This window comes from Bubalus bubalis, chromosome 4, assembly GCF_019923935.1.
Source record: "Bubalus bubalis isolate 160015118507 breed Murrah chromosome 4, NDDB_SH_1, whole genome shotgun sequence".
Classification (NCBI taxonomy): Eukaryota; Metazoa; Chordata; class Mammalia; order Artiodactyla; family Bovidae; genus Bubalus; species Bubalus bubalis.
Window position 1 is genome coordinate 55015887 of NC_059160.1, and position 20408 is coordinate 55036294.

Sequence of the window (20408 nt, forward strand, 5' to 3'; positions counted from 1 at the left end):
AGATGCTCCGTAGAAACATTTTTAGCTGAATTGGCACTTAACGTTCTCTATGTGCAATCTTTTTAATCTTTTTTTTTAATTACAGAAAACTTCAATCGTATGCTAAAATAGAATAGTGTACTGAATGCTAACATACCATTAAATCTACACTAATAATTATCAACTCTTGATTTCCATCACATCTGTATTTCTATCACTAGTTTATTTTGCTGCAAATCTGAGATATTTTATCACTTCATCTGAATTCCATACGTCTTTTACATACTTTTTTTCACTGAGGTATAATTGACATATAACATTATATTAGTTGCAGGTTTACCATAATGATTTAGTATTTGTATATTGCAATGATCACCACAATAGGTCTAGTTAACATATATCATCATGGTGGTGGTGGCTTTGTTGCTAAGTCGTTTCCAACACTTTTGCAACCCCTTGGACTGTAGCCTGCCAGGCAACCCTCTCCAGTATTCTTGCCTGGGAAATCCCATGGGCAGAGGGTTGCCATTTCTTTCTCTAGGGAGTCTTCCTGACCCAGAGATCAAACCCAGGTCTCCTGCATTGGCAGGCAGATTCTTTACTGCTGAGCCACCAGGGAAGTCCTGTTAAATGCAATACATGAATTGAATATAATTTGCAAAAATCCATAATTCCTAAATTTGAAGGGGGTGGATTTTAAGGGACGTTATAGGATTGTAATTGCTTCCCTGGTGGCTCAGATGGTAAAGAATCCGCCTGCAAAGCAGGAGACCTGGGTTTGATCTCTGGGTTCCATCCTAGAGTGGGAAATGGCAACCCATGCCAATATTCTTGCTTGGAGAATTCCATGGACTGAGGAACATGGCAGGCTACAGTCCATGGGGTCGCAAAGAGTCAGACACCCAAGAGTGACTAACACTTTCACTTTTTTCAGCTATAATGTGTACTCTTCAGAATAAAGACTGAGTTTGGTATACAGGCACCTGTAAAAGATCCAGGGTAGCGAAACAAAGGACACTGAACAGATCAATGGTTCTACCCTTCATAATTATGAGATTAATGCTTCCTTTTCAGATACTAAGCTCACCAAATTACCTTTTGATCAGAATTTGGCTTCCCACATTGACATGTTAATCAGTAGGAAATTATATGATCATGAACTAACAATTACAACAAGTCTGCTTCTGACCCCTATTTCTCATTGTATATTAGTAAACTTTGATGCTGTTTTACAGCAATGCTTATAGTTTACCAGTCAGCATGACTTTCCCCCCTATAACCCATTCATCTTTGCATTTCTAAACCTACAAAGTGAAAAGCCAAATTCTGGGAATGTAAAGATAGCATTAAGGTATAGATACACCTGGCCAAGTAGCATCTCTCTCTCTCTCTTTTTAAAATATTCAAATACCATTAACGCATAGGATTGAGATTCAAGAAGGATTTTTTAAAATTTATGGCAGTTGTTCTTCAGTAGCTAAATCATGTTCAATTCTTTGCAACCCTGTGGACTGCAATACACCAGGCTTCCCTGCCTTTCACTTTTTCCTGGAGTTTGCTCAAACTCTTGGCCATTGAGTCAGTGATGCTACTTAACCATCGCATCCTCTGCTACCCCCTTCTCCTCCTGCCCACAATCTTTCCCAGCATCAGGGTCTTTGCCAATCAGTTCTTCATATCAGGTGGCCAAGGTATTGGAGCTTCAGCTTCAGCATCAGTCCTTCCAATAAATATTCAGGGCTGATTTCCTTTAGAGCTTGTATCACGTATTCAATTATATTTCCATTAACTTTATAAGGACCACGTAAGTTATTTGGCTCTTCAAACTTGTTTTTTGTTTTTAAGAAAAAGCTTTTGACTAAATAGCTTTTATAGAATCAAGTTTTTCTCTAGGCCTGTGGAGAAAATTGTCTAAAATAAAATGACATTTCTAGCCTATAGTTTGAAGGACTGTGCTTATAAAAGAAACAAGATCATATCCAGTGACATATTAGATAATTTATATTCAGATATCCTGGATTTAAAAGGAGCATTGAAAAAGTGATAGCAGGTAGAAACATAGCTATCAGCAAATAAAGAAATTTTTATTTAACAGTGAACACTGCTTCTCTGATAAAAGCATGAGGTAGAATAAAATTATGTAAAATATCATTAGCCTCCAGATTTTCAGCTTATTTTTATAAATGTCTAGAAAATGCATATAGTGTTAGAGATGATTTGAGAAGAACAGGAAGAATTAGAAGAGAATTTTGAAAAGCTACTCTGGAGGTTATTTGGTTGATTTATTGTTATCATATTTATTCCTAAAGGCCCAGTCATGATAATAGGAACTAGATTCCTACATATACAAAACTAAAATGATCGAGAAAAAGCCTACAATTCCACTTAGTTAAATATTGATGACAATAGCATGAGATTTAAATATATGTAGAAGAAAATACACATCATTATGTTAACAGTGACCACATCTGAGCAGTCAATTTTCTGATGCCTTTTTCCTCACATTGAATGTAAAATTACTCTTTGGGATATGCACTGCTCATAGTTATGAAATTTTTTTCTTATGATGAGAGCTTGTAAGGTTTACTTTCTTAGCAACATTTAAAATATGCAAGACAGTATCATTAACCATGCTGTACCTGACATTCTCATGGTTTATATATTCTGTAGCTGACAGTTTGTACCAAGGTGTGTTTTTAAAATACAATTGTAACTTCCATCATTTCTAAAATGTTAACACTGATTGCTTACTATCATCAATAATATTCAGTGGTAAAGAATCCACCTGCTAATGCAGGAGACGCAGATTCGATCCCTGGGTCGGGAAGATCCGCTGGAGAAAGAAATGGCTGGGAAATGCCATGGACAGAGAAGCCTCATGGGCTGCAGTCCACGGGGGTGCAAATGAGTTGGACATGACTTAGTGACTGCTGCTGCTGCTAAGTCGCTTCAGTCGTGTCCGACTCTGTGCGACCCCAGAGACGGCAGCCCACCAGGCTCCCCCGTCCCTGGGATTCTCCAGGCAAGAACACTGGAGTGGGTTGCCATTTCCTTCTCCAATGCATGAAAGTGACTAAAAACAACAATTGCCAGTATGAGGTCAGTGTTCAGAGATCCCTGATGTTTTCTCAGTGTTTATTAGAATCAGGATTCAGATAAGTTTATATATCTGTAATTAGTTCAGTTGTTTCTTAAGTTTTTCTTTCTTGCTTTTTAAAATTGAAAGCCATATTTTATTGTGATATAGTGTATATACAATAAAGTGCTCAGGACCTAAGTGCACAGTTGGTTGACTTTTGACAATTTTGTGTACTTGTGACAACCATTTAACTCAAGATATAGAATATTTTTATCTTCATTTCCCAGAAATTTTTTTGTGTTTCTTTCTAATGAATCCCCCCCTCTATTCCAAGCAGTGAGCTTCTATCACCATAAATTACCTTTCCCTGTTCTTAGATTTTGTATAAGTGGAATCATATATTGCCTTTTTTGTATCTGATTTCTTTTGCTCAATAAAATGTTTTTGAGGTATTCTTTCATGTTGGTACATGTATCAGTAATTCATTCCTTTTTATTGCTAGTATTTTATCATATGCATCTACCAAAATCTGTTTATCCATTCTCTTGTTGATGGATGTTGGGTTGTTCCAGTTTTAGGCTATTTTGAATGAAAGCTGCTAAGAACATTCTTGTACAGGTTTTGTTTTGTCTTGCTTTGCTTTTTGACATGTTTTCATTTTTAGTGGATGAATACCTGGAAGCAGTATAAAGTTCAATATACACCTGTTCTGACCCACGTGTTCAGACCCACAGGGCAGTCACATGTACAGAATTTAAGAGAAACTACCAAATAGCTTTTCTAAGTTGTTGTATCATTCTACATGCCCACCCCACAACCTATAAGAGTTTCAGTGATCCATGTCCTTGCCAGCATTTTATATTTGTCTTTTTAATTATAGCCATTCAAGTTGTACCATCTATTATCTTACTGTGGTTTTATTTTGTATTTTCTTGATGACTGTTGATGTTGAGCTTACTGGCTCATAGAATAACAAAATCAATGGAAAAAAGACAAATAACCTAACAAAAAGTGGGCAAAAGACTTGACCTGTCATTTACATGGTCTATCTATCCATTACTTGGCCTATTTACCCATTTACCCAGGCCTTTTAAAATTTCATTCAGTAATGTCTTTTCATCATTTGCAAGTATGGAAAAATACAATTGCCTTCTATATGTTGATCTTCTATCCTGAGAACTTGCTAAACATACTTACTAATTCAAATAGGCTTTTGGAAAATCCTTTGTGGTTTTCATGTTGTTTCTGAATAGAAACAAAGAATATAATCAATCTGATTTCAGTATTGACCATCTGGTGATGTCCATGTGTAGAGTTGGAAGAGAGTGTTTGCTATGACTAGTGCATTCCCTTGGCAAAACTCGGTTAGCCTTTGACCTGCTTCGTTTTGTACTCCAAGGCCAAATTTGCCTGTTACTTCAGGTATCTCTTGGCTTCCTACTTTTGCATTCCAGTCCCATATAATGAAAAGGACATCTTTTTTTGGGTGTTAATTCTAGAAGGTCTTGTAGGTTTTCATAGAACTGTTCAACTTCAGTTTCTTCAGCATTACTGGTCAGGGCACAGACTTGGATTACTGTGATATTGAATGGTTTGCCTTGGAAACAAACAGATCATTTTGTCGTGTTTGAGATTACATCCAAGTACTGCATTTTGGACTCTTTTGCTGACTATGATGGCTACTCCATTGCTTCTAAGGGATTCTTGCCCATAGTAGAGAAACAATGGAAATAGTGAGAGACTTTTTGGGCTCCAAAATCACTGCAGATGGTGACTGCAGCCATGAAATTAAAACACGCTTGCTCCTTGGATGAAAAACTATGTCCCAACCCAGGGCTTGAACCCGGGTCTCCCGCATTGTAGACAGATGCTTTACCATCTGAGCCACCAGGGAAGTACATGACCAACCTAGACAGCATATGAAAAAGCAGAGACATTACTTTGCCAACAAAGGTCTGCCTAGTCAAAGATATGGTTTTCCAGTAGTCATGTATGGATGTGAGAGTTGGACTATAAAGAAAGCTGAGCACCAAAGAATTGATGCTTTTGAACTGTGGTGTTGGAGAAGACTCTTGAGAGTCCCTTAGACTGCAAGGAGATCCAACCAGTCCATCCTAAAGGAAATCAGTCTTGAATGTTCTTTGGAAGGACTGATGCAGAAGCTGAAACTCCAATAGTTTGGCCACCCTATGCGAAGAACCGACTCATAGGAAAAGACCCTGATGCTGGGAAGACTGAAGGTAGGAGCAGAAGGGGATAACAGAGGATGAAATGGTTGGCTGGCATCACTGACGTGATGGGCATGAGTTTGAGTAGGCTCTGGGGGTTGATGATGGACAGGGAAGCCTGGTGTGCTACAGTCCATGGGGTTGCAAAGAGTAGAAATGAGAGACTGAATCCTGACTGATGAACAGAAACAGTTTTACTAATTCTTTTCCTGTCTGTATGCCTTTTACTTCTCTGTCTTCATGCACTGTTAATGTAGAAAATTATATTGATTTTTCAAATGTTAAACCAATTTTCCTTCTTGTGATAAAATTTACTTGGTCATAATGTATTAACCTTTTAATATATTGATGAATTTGATTTGCCAGTATTTTGTAAAGGAATTTTGCAGGTTATGAGGAGTATTGGCATGAAATTTACTTTTCCTTAAATGTTTTCGTCAGGGTTTTTGTATTGATTATACTGACTTTGTATGGTTTGGAAAGTGTTTCTTCCTCTATTTTCTGAAAGAGATATAAGACTGTGTATTTATTTCTTAAATGCTTGAAAAAATTCACAATGAGGGCATCTGAGCCTGATACTTATTTTTGTAGAAAAGTTTTAGTTTATTGATACAGCTTCTGTAAAAAATATAGTCATTTGGATTTTCTAGTTTTTGTCAATTTTAGTCAACTGTCTTTTTTAGTTCATTTTATCTAATTTGCCAAGTCATTGGCATAAAGTTGTTTAAAATATCCTCTTGATATGCTTTTAATGTTTATAAAATTTATAGTGATGTCCCTTCTAATTGTTCCTAATATTGATATCTTTTCTGTCCTTTTTTACCTTGATGTATCTTGCTAGTCTTTTATTGATGTTTTAAATTTTTTCTAAGAACTAGTTTCTGGCTTTGTTAATTTTACGTATTTGCTTTCTATTTCATTAATTATGTTTACTGTTTCTTCTACTTAACTTTGGGCTTAAATTTTTTAGCTTTTTAAGGTAGAAACTTAGACCACTGATTTTAAATCTTTCTTATTTTCTAAAATAATATTTAAAGCTGTAAATTCTATTGTAAGTACTGCTTGATTTGTATCCCACAGGTTTTGATACCATGTTTTTTTTTAATCATTCAGTTCAAGATATTTTCCAGTTTCTCTTGTGATTTCTTTTACCCACGGGTTATCTAGAAGTGTATCACATAATTTTCAAATATTTGGTGATTTTCAAACTTACCTTTTTGTTATTGGTTTCTAAATTAATGCTGCTTTGGTCAGAGAACTACTATGATTTTAATTCTTTGAAATGTATTAAGATTTGTCTTACAGCCCAGGATATGGTCTCTGTTCCTGAAATTTCCATATATTTTTGTACAGAATATTCATTGTGTTGGGGACAATGTTCTATAAATGTCAAAATTTCAGCTTGTTAATTTTCCAGGCTCTTTGTTTTATTGATTGCATTACCATGGGGTCATTTGATGTTCCCTCAGTTCAGTTCAGTCACTCAGTCGTGTCCGACTCTTTGCGACCCCATGCATCGCAGCACACCAGGCCTCCCTGTCCATCACCAACTCCCGGAGTTCACTCAGACTCAAGTCCATCGAGTCAGTGATGCCATCCAGCCATCTCATCCTCTGTCGTCCCCTTCTCCTCCTGCCCCCAGTCCCTCCCAGCATCAGAGTCTTTTCCAATGAGTCAACTCTTCACATGGGGTGGCCAAAGTACTGGAGTTTCAGCATCAGCATCATTCCCTCCGAAGAAATCCCAGAGCTGATCTCCTTCAGAATGGACTGCTTGGATCTCCTTGCAGTCCAAGGGACTCTCAAGAGTCTTCTCCAACACCACAGTTCAAAAGCATCAATTCTTTGGCGCTCAGCCTTCTTCACAATCCAATTCTCACATCCATACATGACCACAGGAAAAACCATAGCCTTGACTAGATGGACCTTTGTTGGCAAAGTAATGTCTCTGCTTTTCAATATGCTATCTAGGTTGGTCATAACTTTCCTTCCAAGGAGTAAGGCGTCTTTTAATTTCATGGCTGCAGTCACCATCTGCAGTGATTTTGGAGCTCAAAAAATAAAGTCTGACACTGTTTCCACTGTTTCCCCATCTATTTCCCATGAAGTGATGGGACCAGATGCCATGATCTTCGTTTTCTGAATGTTGAGCTTTAAGCCAACTTTTTCACTCTCCTCTTTCACTTTCATCAAGAGGCTTTTTAGTTCCTCTTCAATGTTCCCTAGTCCTCTGTATTTCTTGTGAAGTATATCTAGAAGCATTCTCAGACTTCAACTTTTTGGAGACTATTTCATAACGCAGTTTTCAACTCTTTTGAGTAAATACCAAAGGGTACAATTGTTGAATTATATTACAAGAATATATTTAGTTTTGTAGGAAACCACCAAACTGCCCTCTAAAATGGCTCTTGCCATTTTGCATTCTTACCTGCAATGCATGAAAGACTTATGTTGCTCCATGTCCTTACCAGCATGTGATGTCAATGTTCCAAATTTTGACTATTCTAACAAGTGTATGGTAGTATCTTGTTGTTTTAATTTGCATTTCCCTGATGACATATGATGTGGAGCATCTTTTCATATGCTTATTTGTCATCTATATATGTTTTGTGAGGTATGTGTTAAGGTCTTGGTATGGTTTAGAATCAGTTGTTGTTTTTTTTTTTTTTCACTGTGAGTTTTAAGCATTTTGTATGATATGGAGAACAATCCCTTATCAGATATCTTTTGTAAAATTTTCTTTCAAATCTGTGGGCATAGAGTTGTTATCCTTCCATTAAAAAATATAATTTGACCCACTGCTTCTTTTTTTAAAAATTGAGTGAATTAATTAATGACACATTAATAGTTGCAGCTTTTTACTGCAAAAAGTTGAAATGAAGTCTGAGAATGCTTCTAGATCTAGTTCACAAGAAGTACAGAGGACTGGGGAACATTAAATGACCCCATGGTGATGGAATCAGTAATGACAGTTCAGTAGTTGCAGCGTGTGGGCTCTGTAGTTACAGCTCCCGGGCTCTAGAGCACAGGCTCAGCAGCTGTGACACATGGGCTTAGTTGCCCCAAGGCATGTGGGATCTTTCTGGATCAGGGATCAAACCCATGTCTCCTGCATTGGCAGACAGATTCTTATCCACTGAGCCACCAGGGAAGTTTTGCCCCTTTACTTCTTAAATAAATGGTAACAAATGATATAAGCTTTTCTCTTTCTTGGGCTTCCCTGGTGGCTCAGAGGTTAAGGCGTCTGCCTCCAATGCGGGATACCGGGGTTTGATCCCTGGGTTGGGAAGATCCCCTGGAGAAGGAAATGGCAACCCACTCCAGTACTCTTGCCTAGGGAATCCCATGGACGGAGGAGCCTGGTAGGCTACAGTCCACGGGGTCGCAAAGAGTCTGACACGACTGAGCGGCTTCACTTTCACTTTCACGTTTCTCTTTCTTGGTCCCATTTTAGTAACACGGACAGCTTGTCTTTCAAGGAGTGGTAGAAAAATGTGTTTATTTGAACCATAACAACAAATATCCTATGACCCCATTCAGTCTGGGTAACCACCTCCCAATATCAAGCAGTTTCTCAGCTTAATTATAATATAAATGCTTTTTCATGTATTTGATTTAGCCAATGTTGGATCCTGTATAGTGTTTGAGGGTAGATGCCAGGTCTATTTAACTCATCAAATAAATTTTTGAACTCTATTTGTTTTGGTACATTTTTTGAGATTTGGGCCTAGTTTAGGGTAAGAGGGTATAGAGGTAGGTGCCCAGTAAATGATATAGCCTCCTGCTGATGATTTTTTGAGAAGTACTGGTGTATGTTTCACAGTTATACATGCATTTTCTTTTCTTCTACAGTCACGGGATTTGATCTGTGGGGTGTAGTAGTGGCTACTGGTGTGGTCTGCACATTCTACTGCACTATGGTATGTCAAGAACCTTATTTCTCCCTTTACCCTATACATTGCTTTGCAAAATTAAAAGTTTCAATCAATGCATGCTGCAGTCTGGGTTGTTTATATTTCCTTCCCACAATAACTTATTTTTTATAAGGAATATTCAGTCCAGGGTAAAATTTGATCCTTTGTAAAACATTGATCATAACTGATATTTTTTCTTCATTTGAACCATGCAGTGGTCCCCAATCTTGTTTCATAATTTGCTCATATTGCTGTCATGTTATTATAGCTATGCTCACAGTATTCCTTAGCTTAGTGACCTGAGATAATTTCCCATTGCCTTTAGGCAGGAGTGACAGTAAAAATATGTAAGAACCAGTATGGCATGGGCACTAGTATTATCATTGATGCTGATCCTTAGCAGTGGTGCAAGTCTTGTGCAACCTGTGATACTCTAAGTCTTAATACTTTAGTTGTTTGATGATGTAGAAGACAAAGTCTACAAAGAGGGACTCGGTAAGGTTCTGGAGGGGTACACTTGGGCAGTGACTAGTACGAAACAATTTTATTTTTTCAGTAACTGGTATGTCCTTCTTTGTGCTAATCCACTTGCCAATACAGAAGATGTAGGAGAGGTGGGTTTGATCCCTGGGTTGGGATGATCTGCTGGAGTAGGAAATGGCAACCCACTCCAGTATTCTTGCGTGGAAGATCCTATGGACAGGGGAGCCTGGTGGGCTACAGTCCAGGGGATCACTAAGAATTGGATCCCCTCAGAGCACACATGCATGCCTTCTTTGTGCATACTGTTTGACCATCAGTCCTGCCTATAGGATAAAATCTATGATACTGCAATTTGACTCTGAGTTTTATTCCTAACAATATCCCCACACCACTCCACTTTTCTCCAAAATATATATCTGGACACACTAAGCATGCCATGTATTTTGAATTCTAGGAGCCTAGCAGGCTACAGTCCACAGGGTCACAAAGAATCGGGCATGACTGAGTGACTAAGCATAGGCTTTTTGTCCACGCTGTTTTCTCTGCTGGGAGGACCTTTCATTTTGGATTCTGTTTATATTTGAAAGTTTGATCTAAGTACTACCTTCCTGACTATCTCCCTTGGGTGCACTTCTTGGCCAAGATTCATGTTTTCCTTATCTTTGACCAGGAGAGTGTATAAGCATGTAAGTGCTTAATAATGTCTGGTAGAAGCATTAATCCTAATGTACTTTTTCCTCAAAGGGTGGTCTTAAAGCAGTCATCTGGACGGATGTTTTTCAAGTTGGAATCATGGTGGCTGGCTTTACATCTGTGATTATAAAGGCTGCATTGATTCAAGGTGGAATCAGCACTATTATAAATGATGCCTCCAATGGAGGAAGATTAAACTTCTGGAAGTAAGTTGCTTTTTTGGTTAAGTATTTACTTCTTGGTTAATAGAATGTTCCTTTTTTTTTCTGTAAAAAGTCTCTTGGCTGAAATAATAAATTTATATTAGAAAACAAACTAACCATTAAAGTCATGGTACAAAAATTTGAAGCTGGCACATAAAAGTGTAAGAAGTTTTCACTTTAAGGGTGGAAGCAGTTGGGTGGTACTTAGTTACATGGTGCTAAGGATGGTGCTTCCTCCTGAGAAGGGATTGATAGCAAAAGAGTATTTTCTTCCAGAAATTAAAATCTGAGATAGGTTGAAAGGTAGGGGTAGGGAGAGAAGGGAAGATATAGTGGAGAGGTAAGGAAAGGAAACCTTTTAAGAGAAAAACACTAAAAGATAGTGATTCCATTTTGACAATTCTTTGTTTCAAGCAGCCTAGAGAATTCCTCTTTTAATATGGCCCTCGTAATATGTAGTATATTATTATTATATATGTGTGTATTTTATATGTGAATATTATTTAATGTATATTATGTAATATTAAATATTATTTCTAGAATATTGACTGGAGAAGTTATGGCCAATGCCTCAGGTATCAGCATTACATATGATATAATGTCTTCAACAACTATTCAACTTTCTTAAAGAAGGCTAATGGAGAAACTAGATATTTCATCACAAATATATCACACAATTTAAAAGACTATTTAAAACACTTTATCTTTTGGAATGATAGTGTCTTCCTTATACATCATGTTCAATGTGCAGGGGGACTCATTTTGACATGAACCAGCTAATTTTCTTTTTAAGCTCTGCTATGAGATAAGCAAGCTGAAATCACTGGCAAGAGGAAAGAAAATCACTTTACACTTGGTGGCTCTCTTCTAGTTATCTGAAAGAAGGTGTTAGTGTTTGAGAATAAAGTTAGAAATTGGACAGGGTCAATGTCTTAATTTGCAAGAATGAGTTACAGTGAATCAACTCCAACTGTTCTCAATATTTTTAAAGAAAATAGAGCCTCCAGTTGGCCTAGCTTAGGCTTGATTCCATCCATTAGCTAGGACAGAGTAGAACATTTTGATTGACCATCATTTAGACTATTTAATGGAAAAATGGTTATTTTCCCAAGGCAAACCTAGGTTGCTGTTACTAGAAGTGTTAATTTCCCAGTCATGTCCAACTCCTTGTGACCCCATGGACTGTAGCTCATCAGACTCCTCTGTCCGTGGGATTCTCCAGGCAAAAATACTGGAGTGGGTAGAAGAGTGAGGAATAGATACCAAGAGGCAGAAACAACCAGTGGCCACTCGGTAGACCTGGATTACTTCCAAATCTCTTCCTAGTCAGCTAGGTTGAGGGGAAAGGGTATGGAGTCAATCAATTTTTCTGCAAAATAACTGTCAGTTTATACAAAGGGTAAATACATTGCTGCATTGAAATAATAACTTATAACCAGTAAGAGATTCCAAAAAGTAAAAGATTAGACATTTTTATGACCCTTACAAGGTTTCCAACAATTAAGGAATAATGAAAAGCCTTATTGTATATCCCTTGTTATTCAAATATATTTTAAGAATATGATGGTGGACAATAAATCTGCTCTGGGTAGGATAAACGAAGAGAAGGATTTTGTGTTGATATTTTCCATATGGTCTATGTTTGGCATATGTATTCTGTATTGCCAAAACCAAAACCACTAAATTGGGTGTTTTAAATCTTGTCTTACTTTCTTCCAGTAACTCACAGAACCCTTTAGCTCTTGACGTTTATTAGCTAGTATAGTAGCCACTTTCTTTATGGGAGAAAGGGCCAACACCCTTGAAACTCTTAGCCTTTGATATTAACTATTAGAGAATGGAATAGAGGCTCTCATCTTTCCATTAGAATGCTGAAAACACATAAAGTTGTAGCACTTTACCCAAATGATCTCAAATATAAACTTTGAAGTGAAATTGCAGAATTTCAGAAATGCAGAATGTTTCCATTAAAGCTAATTTTGCAGAAAATTTTCAAGCTTATATTGTGTATCAGAGATGAACAGACTCATTCCTTCCAAGATGATACAGTAAGAAGAATTAAAAGATGTATTGAATGTGGAAGCTGAGCTTTCTTTGTAATTGTATTTTGTTTCAGTGCCATAGTGTGACTTTCAACTATGAGTATGTAGATGGTGCACACAACATTTTAAGAACATGGTTATAATGACATGGTAGTTTTAAACATGAAAACCTTTAAACTGCATTAATTGAAATCTTCGGCTTGAATATAAAGTAGAACTGGGACTATAAATGTTCCGGGAGAGGAATTATACACATGAAATGTGTTGATATTATGTTTATTTCAGTACCATATCTGTTGCTCCAATGTACCTAGGAATTGCTTGCTCTCTCTTTCTTCAGCTTCATGATCTTCTTTGATTACAGCATGGCAGACTTGTTTAAATAATTTCCTGTGGCCATGAGAGAACAGTTTCTACAAATGTTCACAACAATTGAAACATTCATTTTGGCCCCAGTCCTATCCAGAATTTCCAAATCTCTGAAAGTATTGATTTTTTTATTTCACTGAACTTAAGTTAGAAATATTTCTACCTTTTACATTACTTAATCAATCTGTACATATTTGTGTGTGTATATATATATATTTGTTTATATTTATGTAAGTATACATTGCTTGCTTCCAAAACACTCTAGAAAGACTTCTGTAATAGTTTACTGAGAGTTCAAATTTGTTTTCTGTTTGTTTTCATTTAGCTTTAATCCTAACCCTTTGCAAAGACACACATTCTGGACGATTATTATAGGAGGGACCTTCACGTGGACCAGCATCTATGGCGTGAATCAATCCCAAGTGCAGAGATATATTTCCTGTAAAAGCAGGTTCCAGGCAAAATTGTAAGCCAAACTATGGTATATGAATCGTGAATAACTATCAATTGTCTTTATGGATGCTTAGAAGTCAAGCTTTGCTGGAGTTTGTCTTTTGTATCATAAAATTCTAAGAGATAAATGATATACTTACAAAAGGGTCACATAGAACAAAGTGGTACTGTATGTTTTGAATCAGATATTTTAAAATATTTATATCAAGTACCTCTGTTTCTTTTGTCTGCCTTCTGATGGATGAGGATAAGAGGCTTGTGCAAGCTTCCTGATGGAGGGACTGGCTGTGGGGAAAAACTGGGTCTTGCTCTTGTGGGCAGGGCCACACTCAGCAAATCTTTAATTCAGTTTTCTCCTGATGGGTGGTGCTGTGCTCCTGGTGGTCCAATGGTTAAGACTCTGTGTTTCCATAGCAAGGGGTGAGGGTTTGATCCCCGGTTGGGGAAATAAGATCCCACATGCCACATGATGTGGCCAAAAGAAAATTTATATCAATTATTAAGTAAAACAAACCTTATCAAATAAATAGGCATTTATTTTGTATCTCTTTGCATAAGGAAATATAAGGAATAAAAATTATAAATATGTGGCTCTTATCATAAAGGACAGAGGATGAGATGGTTGGATGACATCATCAACACAATGGACCTGAGTTTGAGCAAACTCTGGAAGATAGCGAAGGACAGGGAAGCCTGGTGTGCTGCAGTCTGTGGGGTTGCAAAGAGTCTGACATGACTTAGCAACTGAACAACAATCATGAAGGAACATAGCATCAAATTAGGAAAATATATGCAACTATGTGAAAAGTGGAAGAACACTAGAGGTATAACAGTTCCCTGAAACAATGTAACAGTAGAGGAAATGTTCTAGAGCATTGTACTGCCAGATGTGTTGTTTCATTTTATATTCAGACACAGTTATGGGTTTATAACCTGGTTCTAACACTTGCTACTTGAGTAATGGGGTGAGTTTCTTAGACTTTCTGAACCTCAGTTTCTAAACTTATACAATGAGTATATCACACATCTTGTGGAGGAATTATAAAATACTGTGTCATGCCTGTGGCCGGGATCCAGTAAATGTGAATTCCCTTTTCCACCTCAAATCCTGGGATGTGAAGGCAGGGATGAATGAGAGATTCCTGCTGAGCAGGCAGGTCCTGAAGGAAGACCACGTGTGGGCTGGTGGAGAAGAATGGGAGAGCATTCCAGGTAGGAAGAGTGATTTGCCCAAAGCACAGAGGTTGGCTTCCGACCTCTTATCATGAGCCCTCTGGAGGGCTTCCCAGGTGGCACTAGTGGTAAAGAACCTGCCTGCCAAAGCAGGAGACATAAAAGATGCGGGTTCAATCCCTGGGTCGGGGAGATCCCCTGGAGTAGGAGATGGCAACCCACTCCAGTATGCTGGCCTGGGAAATCTTGTACACAGAGGAGCCTGACGGGCTACGGCCCATGGGGTGGCAAAGAGTCAGACACTACTGAAGTGACTTAGCACATGCATGTACAGAGGTCGGAAGGACAGCATGGTCAGGGGAGTCTCCAGCCCATCTTGGCTTGTGCAAAGTGTGAGCAGTGGCTGGTTTTTTCTCAGGAGGCCTCAGATAAACTTGGTGACCAGCATTCTTAATACTGATAAATAAGGCTGAGTTGGCTTTCAGGCATTTTGAAGCTTTAAAACTATAAGAGTAACAAGGTGATTGAAGTAGGAGGAGTAGTATTCTCTTTGTATTAAGGGAGGATATTAAAAATAAGTGATGGGAGGAGGTGGAGGAAGCAGCGGCGCTCCCGCCCGGCAGTAGAGCGGCGCTGGGACCCACGCGGCCGTGACCCCGCCGCTCGCCTAGGGCCCAGCGCGGCAGCTGCGGACAAATGAGCATGTCGGCGCCGAGGAGGGCGCGTCCTCCGGCCACCACGAGACTCCCGGCGCCGCGGGGCCCGCGATGCGCTCCAGTCCGCCGGGGCACCGGGCGGCCTGCTAGGCCAGCGCAGCGTCGCTCGGCCCGCAGGCCCCGGCCGGCCGCCCGGCCCCCTGCGGGGCCGCCCGCCGCCGCCCCTTCTGCTGCTGCGGCTGGCGCTGCTCGCACTGCTGGGCAACGGGGCTGTGGCGCTGCCCCCGGGCTGCAAGCACGACGGGCGGCCCCGAGGTACCGGGAGGGCGGCGGGAGCCTCCGAGGGCAAGGTGGTGTGCAGCAGCCTGGAGCTCGCACAGGTCCTCCCCCCGGACACGCTGCCGAACCGCACGGTCACCCTATGGTGTGAACATTGATACCCACCACATCCCCGTTAATGTGACGCTGCGTCGAATTGCACTTGGAGCAGATGCTGTGGCTGCCCAGTGGGATTTCGATTTGCTGAATGGACAAGGAGGCTGGAAGACAGATGGGTGCCATATACTCTATTCGGTTGAAAATATCACTACCATTCAGTGCTACTCCCTTAGTAACTATGCAGTTTTAATGGATCTGACGGGATCCGAATTCTATACCCAGGCAGCCCATCTCCTGCACCCTGTGGTCTACACTACTGCTGCTATTCTTCTCTTGTGCCTCTTAGCGGTCAGCGTCAGTTACATATACCAGCACAGTTTGATTAGAATCAGTCTCAAAGGCTGGCACATGCTTGTGAATTTGTGCTTTCATATTTTTCTGACCTGTGTGGTCTTTGTGGGAGGAATAAGTCAAACTAGAAATGCCAGTGTCTGCCAAGCAGTTGGAATAATTCTTCATTATTCCACTCTTGCTACAGTACTATGGGTGGGAATGACAGCTCGGAACATCTACAAACAAGTCACTAAAAAAGCTAAAAGATGTCAGGACCCTGATGAGCTGCCACCTCCACCAATGCTCAGGTTCTACCTGATCGGTGGTGGTATACCCATCATAGTTTGTGGCATCACTGCAGCAGCAAACATCAAGAATTACCGCAGTCGGCCAAATGCACCCTATTGCTGGATGGCATGGGAACCCTCCTTGGGAGCCTTCTACGGGCCCGCCAGCTTCATTACTTCTGTAAACTGTATGTACTTTCTCAGCATATTTATTCAGTTGAAAAGACACCCTGAGCGCAAATATGAGCTGAAGGAGCCCACCGAGGAGCAGCAATGGCTGGCAGCCAATGAAAATGGAGAAGTCAGTTATCAGGACTCCATGTCTCTGTCCCTGATTTCCACATCAGCTCTGGAAAACGAACACACTTTCCATGCTCAGCTTCTGGGGGCCAGCCTTACCTTGCTCTTGTATGTTGCCCTGTGGATGTTTGGGGCCTTGGCTGTTTCTTTGTATTACCCTTTGGACTTGGTTTTTAGCTTCTTTTTTGGAGCCACGTGTTTGAGCCTCAGTGGTTCATTCACCATTGTGTCAACAGGGTGGATGTCCAGCTCGCATAGATCATGACTTGCTGCCCAGGAAGGAGCGCCTATTCAGTCCAAGTCAACATGCAGCCCCCCAGCTCCAGCCGGCCCAGTGGGGAGGCTCCCAAGTGCACCAACAGCAGCGCAGAATCTTCATGCACAAACAAGAGTGCTTCGAGCTTCAAAAACTCCTCCCAGGGCTGCAAATAAACCAACATGCAGGCTGCTGCGGCCCAGTGCCACACCAGTTCCCTACCTTTGAATGCCATGCCTCAGCTCGATAGTAGTCTGACAGAACATTCAATGGACAACGATATTAAAATGCATGTGGTGCCTTTAGAAGTTCCATTTCGAACAAATGTGCACCCAAGCCGCCATCATAAAAACAGAAGTAAAGGGCACTGAGCCAGTCCATTTTGAACAAATGTGCACCCAAGCCGCCATCATAAAAACAGAAGTAAAGGGCATTGGGCCAGTAGACTCACGGTCCTCAGAGAATATGCCTACGACGTCCCCACGAGCGTGGAAGGCAGTGTGCAGAATGGCCTGCCGAAAAGTCGGCTGGGCAGTAATGAAGGACACTCTCGGAGTCGGAGGGCGTACTTAGCCTACAGAGAGAGACAGTACAACCCTCCCCCCCACACGCAACAAGATAGCAGTGATGCCTGTAGCACGCTTCCCAAAAGCAGCAGGAATTTTGAAAAGCCTGTTTCAACTAGTAGTAAAAAAAGATGCAGTAAGGAAGCCAACTGTAGTTGAACTTGAAAGTCAGCAGAAGTTTTATGGCCTGAACTTGGCCATTCATAATGGGCCAATCAAAAGCAGTGGGCAGGAGGCACCCTTGCTGGGTATGGATAGCACTGGCAATGTGAGGACTGGGTTATGGAAACACGAAACTACTGTGTAGAGTTGGTGGGCTTCCTGGGTAAGAAATCCATATAAACTGTGATAGTCACATTCCTTTAAGCTATGAACATGTAAAAGCAGACTGTTTACAGCCACCTTAGGGATTCAAAAGAATTTTGAATAAACTTTTAAGTTTTGGATTTTGGGTATTTTATATCCCCCAAGTGTTGCTTTTTTATGAATTTTAGAAAAAGCCTCTAAAACAATGTTTCAGTTGTCAAAGCACCAGCAAGATATTTTGGGAATCTGAAATGTAATTTTCTTGAAATCTGTAGTATCTAGTTAACGTTTCAGGCTTGTATTTAATACAGTAAATAGGTGTTTGCCATTGTGTGAAAAAAAATATGTGATGTCAGATTTAAACATATGAGAGTAAGTTGGTTTAGACATTATCTATGTTTGGTAAATTTCACAATGAAAGATCTATATCAATATGAGTATAGTAACTGGATATGGAATCCCCCCAAAGTGAGCATAGGAATGCTGATATTTTAAGACACTTTAAAGAAATATAATTTATATATCCAGTAATCTATCCACATTAGAGCTGATGTCCCTCCCAAAGTAATTGTGCACAGGCTCTTCTTTGGGAACATGCTTCTTTGAGAATATGGAGCTCAAAAAGCCCAATTTTATAACTAAAAGAATAGCATCAGAGCTTTCTTAGTAGAAAACAATTTCCTTCCAAATAGTCCAATGGTCTCTTTAACAAGAACTCAGGGGAACCATTTTCTCCCAGTTTCTAACATTGGCTCCATGGAAAGAATGAACCCCAGCCAAAGAGACAAGACCTACTGACACTGATTGACTGGATATAGTATCAGATGTTGATAAGTGGTCTATCTGACTGGCATTAAAGTAACATAAAACATAAAATAAGATATTAACTCATATATAAATGAGGTACGGTGACTGAGTAGGAAAGTGTCTGGGTATATTTCTGGTGATTTGGAGATGACATATAGTTATACTACTTTTAATTTTTTAAAACATTTTTATGTTGGAGTATACTTTATTAACAATGTTGTTTTAGTTTCAGGTATATAGTGTTGGGGTCCATTAATGGACTGGGACCTGGTCGTCTGGAGGCGACAATAAGAAAGTGAAAAAGAGAGAGGCTGATACTCCTTGGTTTATGCAGAAAACCAATAAAGCCCTTGACACAGGACTTGCATGTCTCACGAAGGCACCGGGCTCCCTCTCGAGGAGGGTTATAGCACAGGGTGCCTTCTCAAGAGAGTCTTAGAAGCCCGGGCAGGACAGTGAGCAAGACGGGTCTCTGTGCTGCAAAGAATCAGCCGAGAGAGAGAGAGAGAGAGAGAGAGAGAGAGAGAGAGAGAAAGACACGGGATCTCAAGCTCTGATGGAGCAAAGGTGCTTTACTGATTTCTCTGTGAGTATAGAAAGGCTATGGTACAAGAAGTTTCGTACAAGAAGTTTCTGTCGACAGTGCTAAAGATCAGAAAACCAAGTGTACAGCACCTGTCACCACGGGAACAAGGGATTAATAACGGTCACAAGGTCAGGAGACAATCCACATCTCAAGAAAGGGGATCAAGACTAAGTAGTTTTGTCGTAAAGAGAATGTTTACTAAAGGAGATTCAAGCCTGTCTCACACAATGACCTCAGTTCCTGGGAGCAGCGTGCTGTTCCACTTAAAAAAGAAACAAAGGACTTGTGAGAAACAGCACATAGGAATCCTCCTGTTAAACATTCCCTGACAATTCCCCCTTATTTATTTATAATATTTGTAAAAAGAGTTCTGACCATTAGAGTTTGTTTAGTTTTAACAATCTTAGCATGAATCTTGGCAACGGTAGATGACAAATATAATTGTTAAGACAATCACCAAAATTACAGTTTTAGACCCGATGCTGTGAGTAATGCTTTGAAACCATCTGCGTGGGTCTAGCCCAGATAATTGATCAGCTAGTTGTTCAGCCAAAGTTTTCAAATTAGTGGAAGAGGGCAGATTGTTAGAAAAGGTTTCAAATATGTCTTTTTGTAATATTTGTACATTCAGAGAGACATTTTCATGTATGTTTTGTAAATGAAATTTGATTTGTTCCTAGTTGTAGGCTTTATTATTGAAATGAACAGGAGTAACACAAAATTGAGTAGAATTCCAATCATATTTTGGCATCACCTGTTTTTGTACATCTATTAATTGATCTCCAACCCATCTGATAGCTGTTTTTAGTTCCTGTATTTCATCTTGCATATCCTCATCTATCTGAGCCTAAGTGGCCTGCATAGTATGGGCATCTTTAGTCCAATTTTGAATAGAATTATGTATTTGAATTGAGGTTTGTAAAACAACACCAGTGATAGCAGCAGTGGTGCAAATAGCTATTAATCCCAAAATGCCAAAAATCAGCCATCCAATGAATCGTTTAGATTGTCGGAACAATTCAGTAAGTAACTGGGAAGCAAGTCCAGCCATGGGACCTTCTTCCCAGGGCTGCTGGAGATTTATTGGTAACCACGGATTATGTCGAGATCGAAGAATCAAAAGGGAGTCATTTCTCAAGGAAATAGAGAAGTTAAGACAAGTATATAATTTACAATTTATGCAAGTTACAGAACGTAAAGTCGTACTGAATTGTAAATTTCCTATAGCTGCAACAAAAGGAAGTGGAACATAGGCTTGTATAAAATATGATTGATTATAATGAAAGAAATAGTTTCTATGGCTATGATTGCTCCCTGT

General features: G+C 39.7%; 2 protein-coding genes across 4 annotated transcripts in view; both read left to right on the forward strand.

Moving 5' to 3' along the window:
- SLC5A8 (solute carrier family 5 member 8) overlaps positions 1 to 20408 on the forward strand; it is a 135210-nt gene that overhangs the window by 80725 nt on the left and 34077 nt on the right. For all 3 annotated transcript variants that reach the window (XM_025283642.3, XM_025283643.3, XM_006043582.4), the window contains 3 exons: positions 9138 to 9205; positions 10427 to 10581; positions 13315 to 13455. In XM_025283642.3, coding sequence (XP_025139427.3) covers positions 9138 to 9205; positions 10427 to 10581; positions 13315 to 13455 — 364 coding nt within the window. The remainder of the gene's footprint in view (positions 1 to 9137; positions 9206 to 10426; positions 10582 to 13314; positions 13456 to 20408) is intronic.
- LOC112584539 (adhesion G protein-coupled receptor A3-like) lies at positions 15899 to 17398 on the forward strand. The gene has a single exon (XM_045165405.1). The coding sequence runs from the start codon at positions 15899 to 15901 to the stop codon at positions 16832 to 16834; it is 936 nt and encodes a 311-aa protein (XP_045021340.1). The 3' UTR covers positions 16835 to 17398.

Excerpts from the sequence above, each read along its gene's own strand:
- LOC112584539 (XM_045165405.1), top strand. The coding sequence starts at position 15,899 with ATGGATCTGACGGGATCCGAATTCTATACCCAGGCAGCCCATCTCCTG.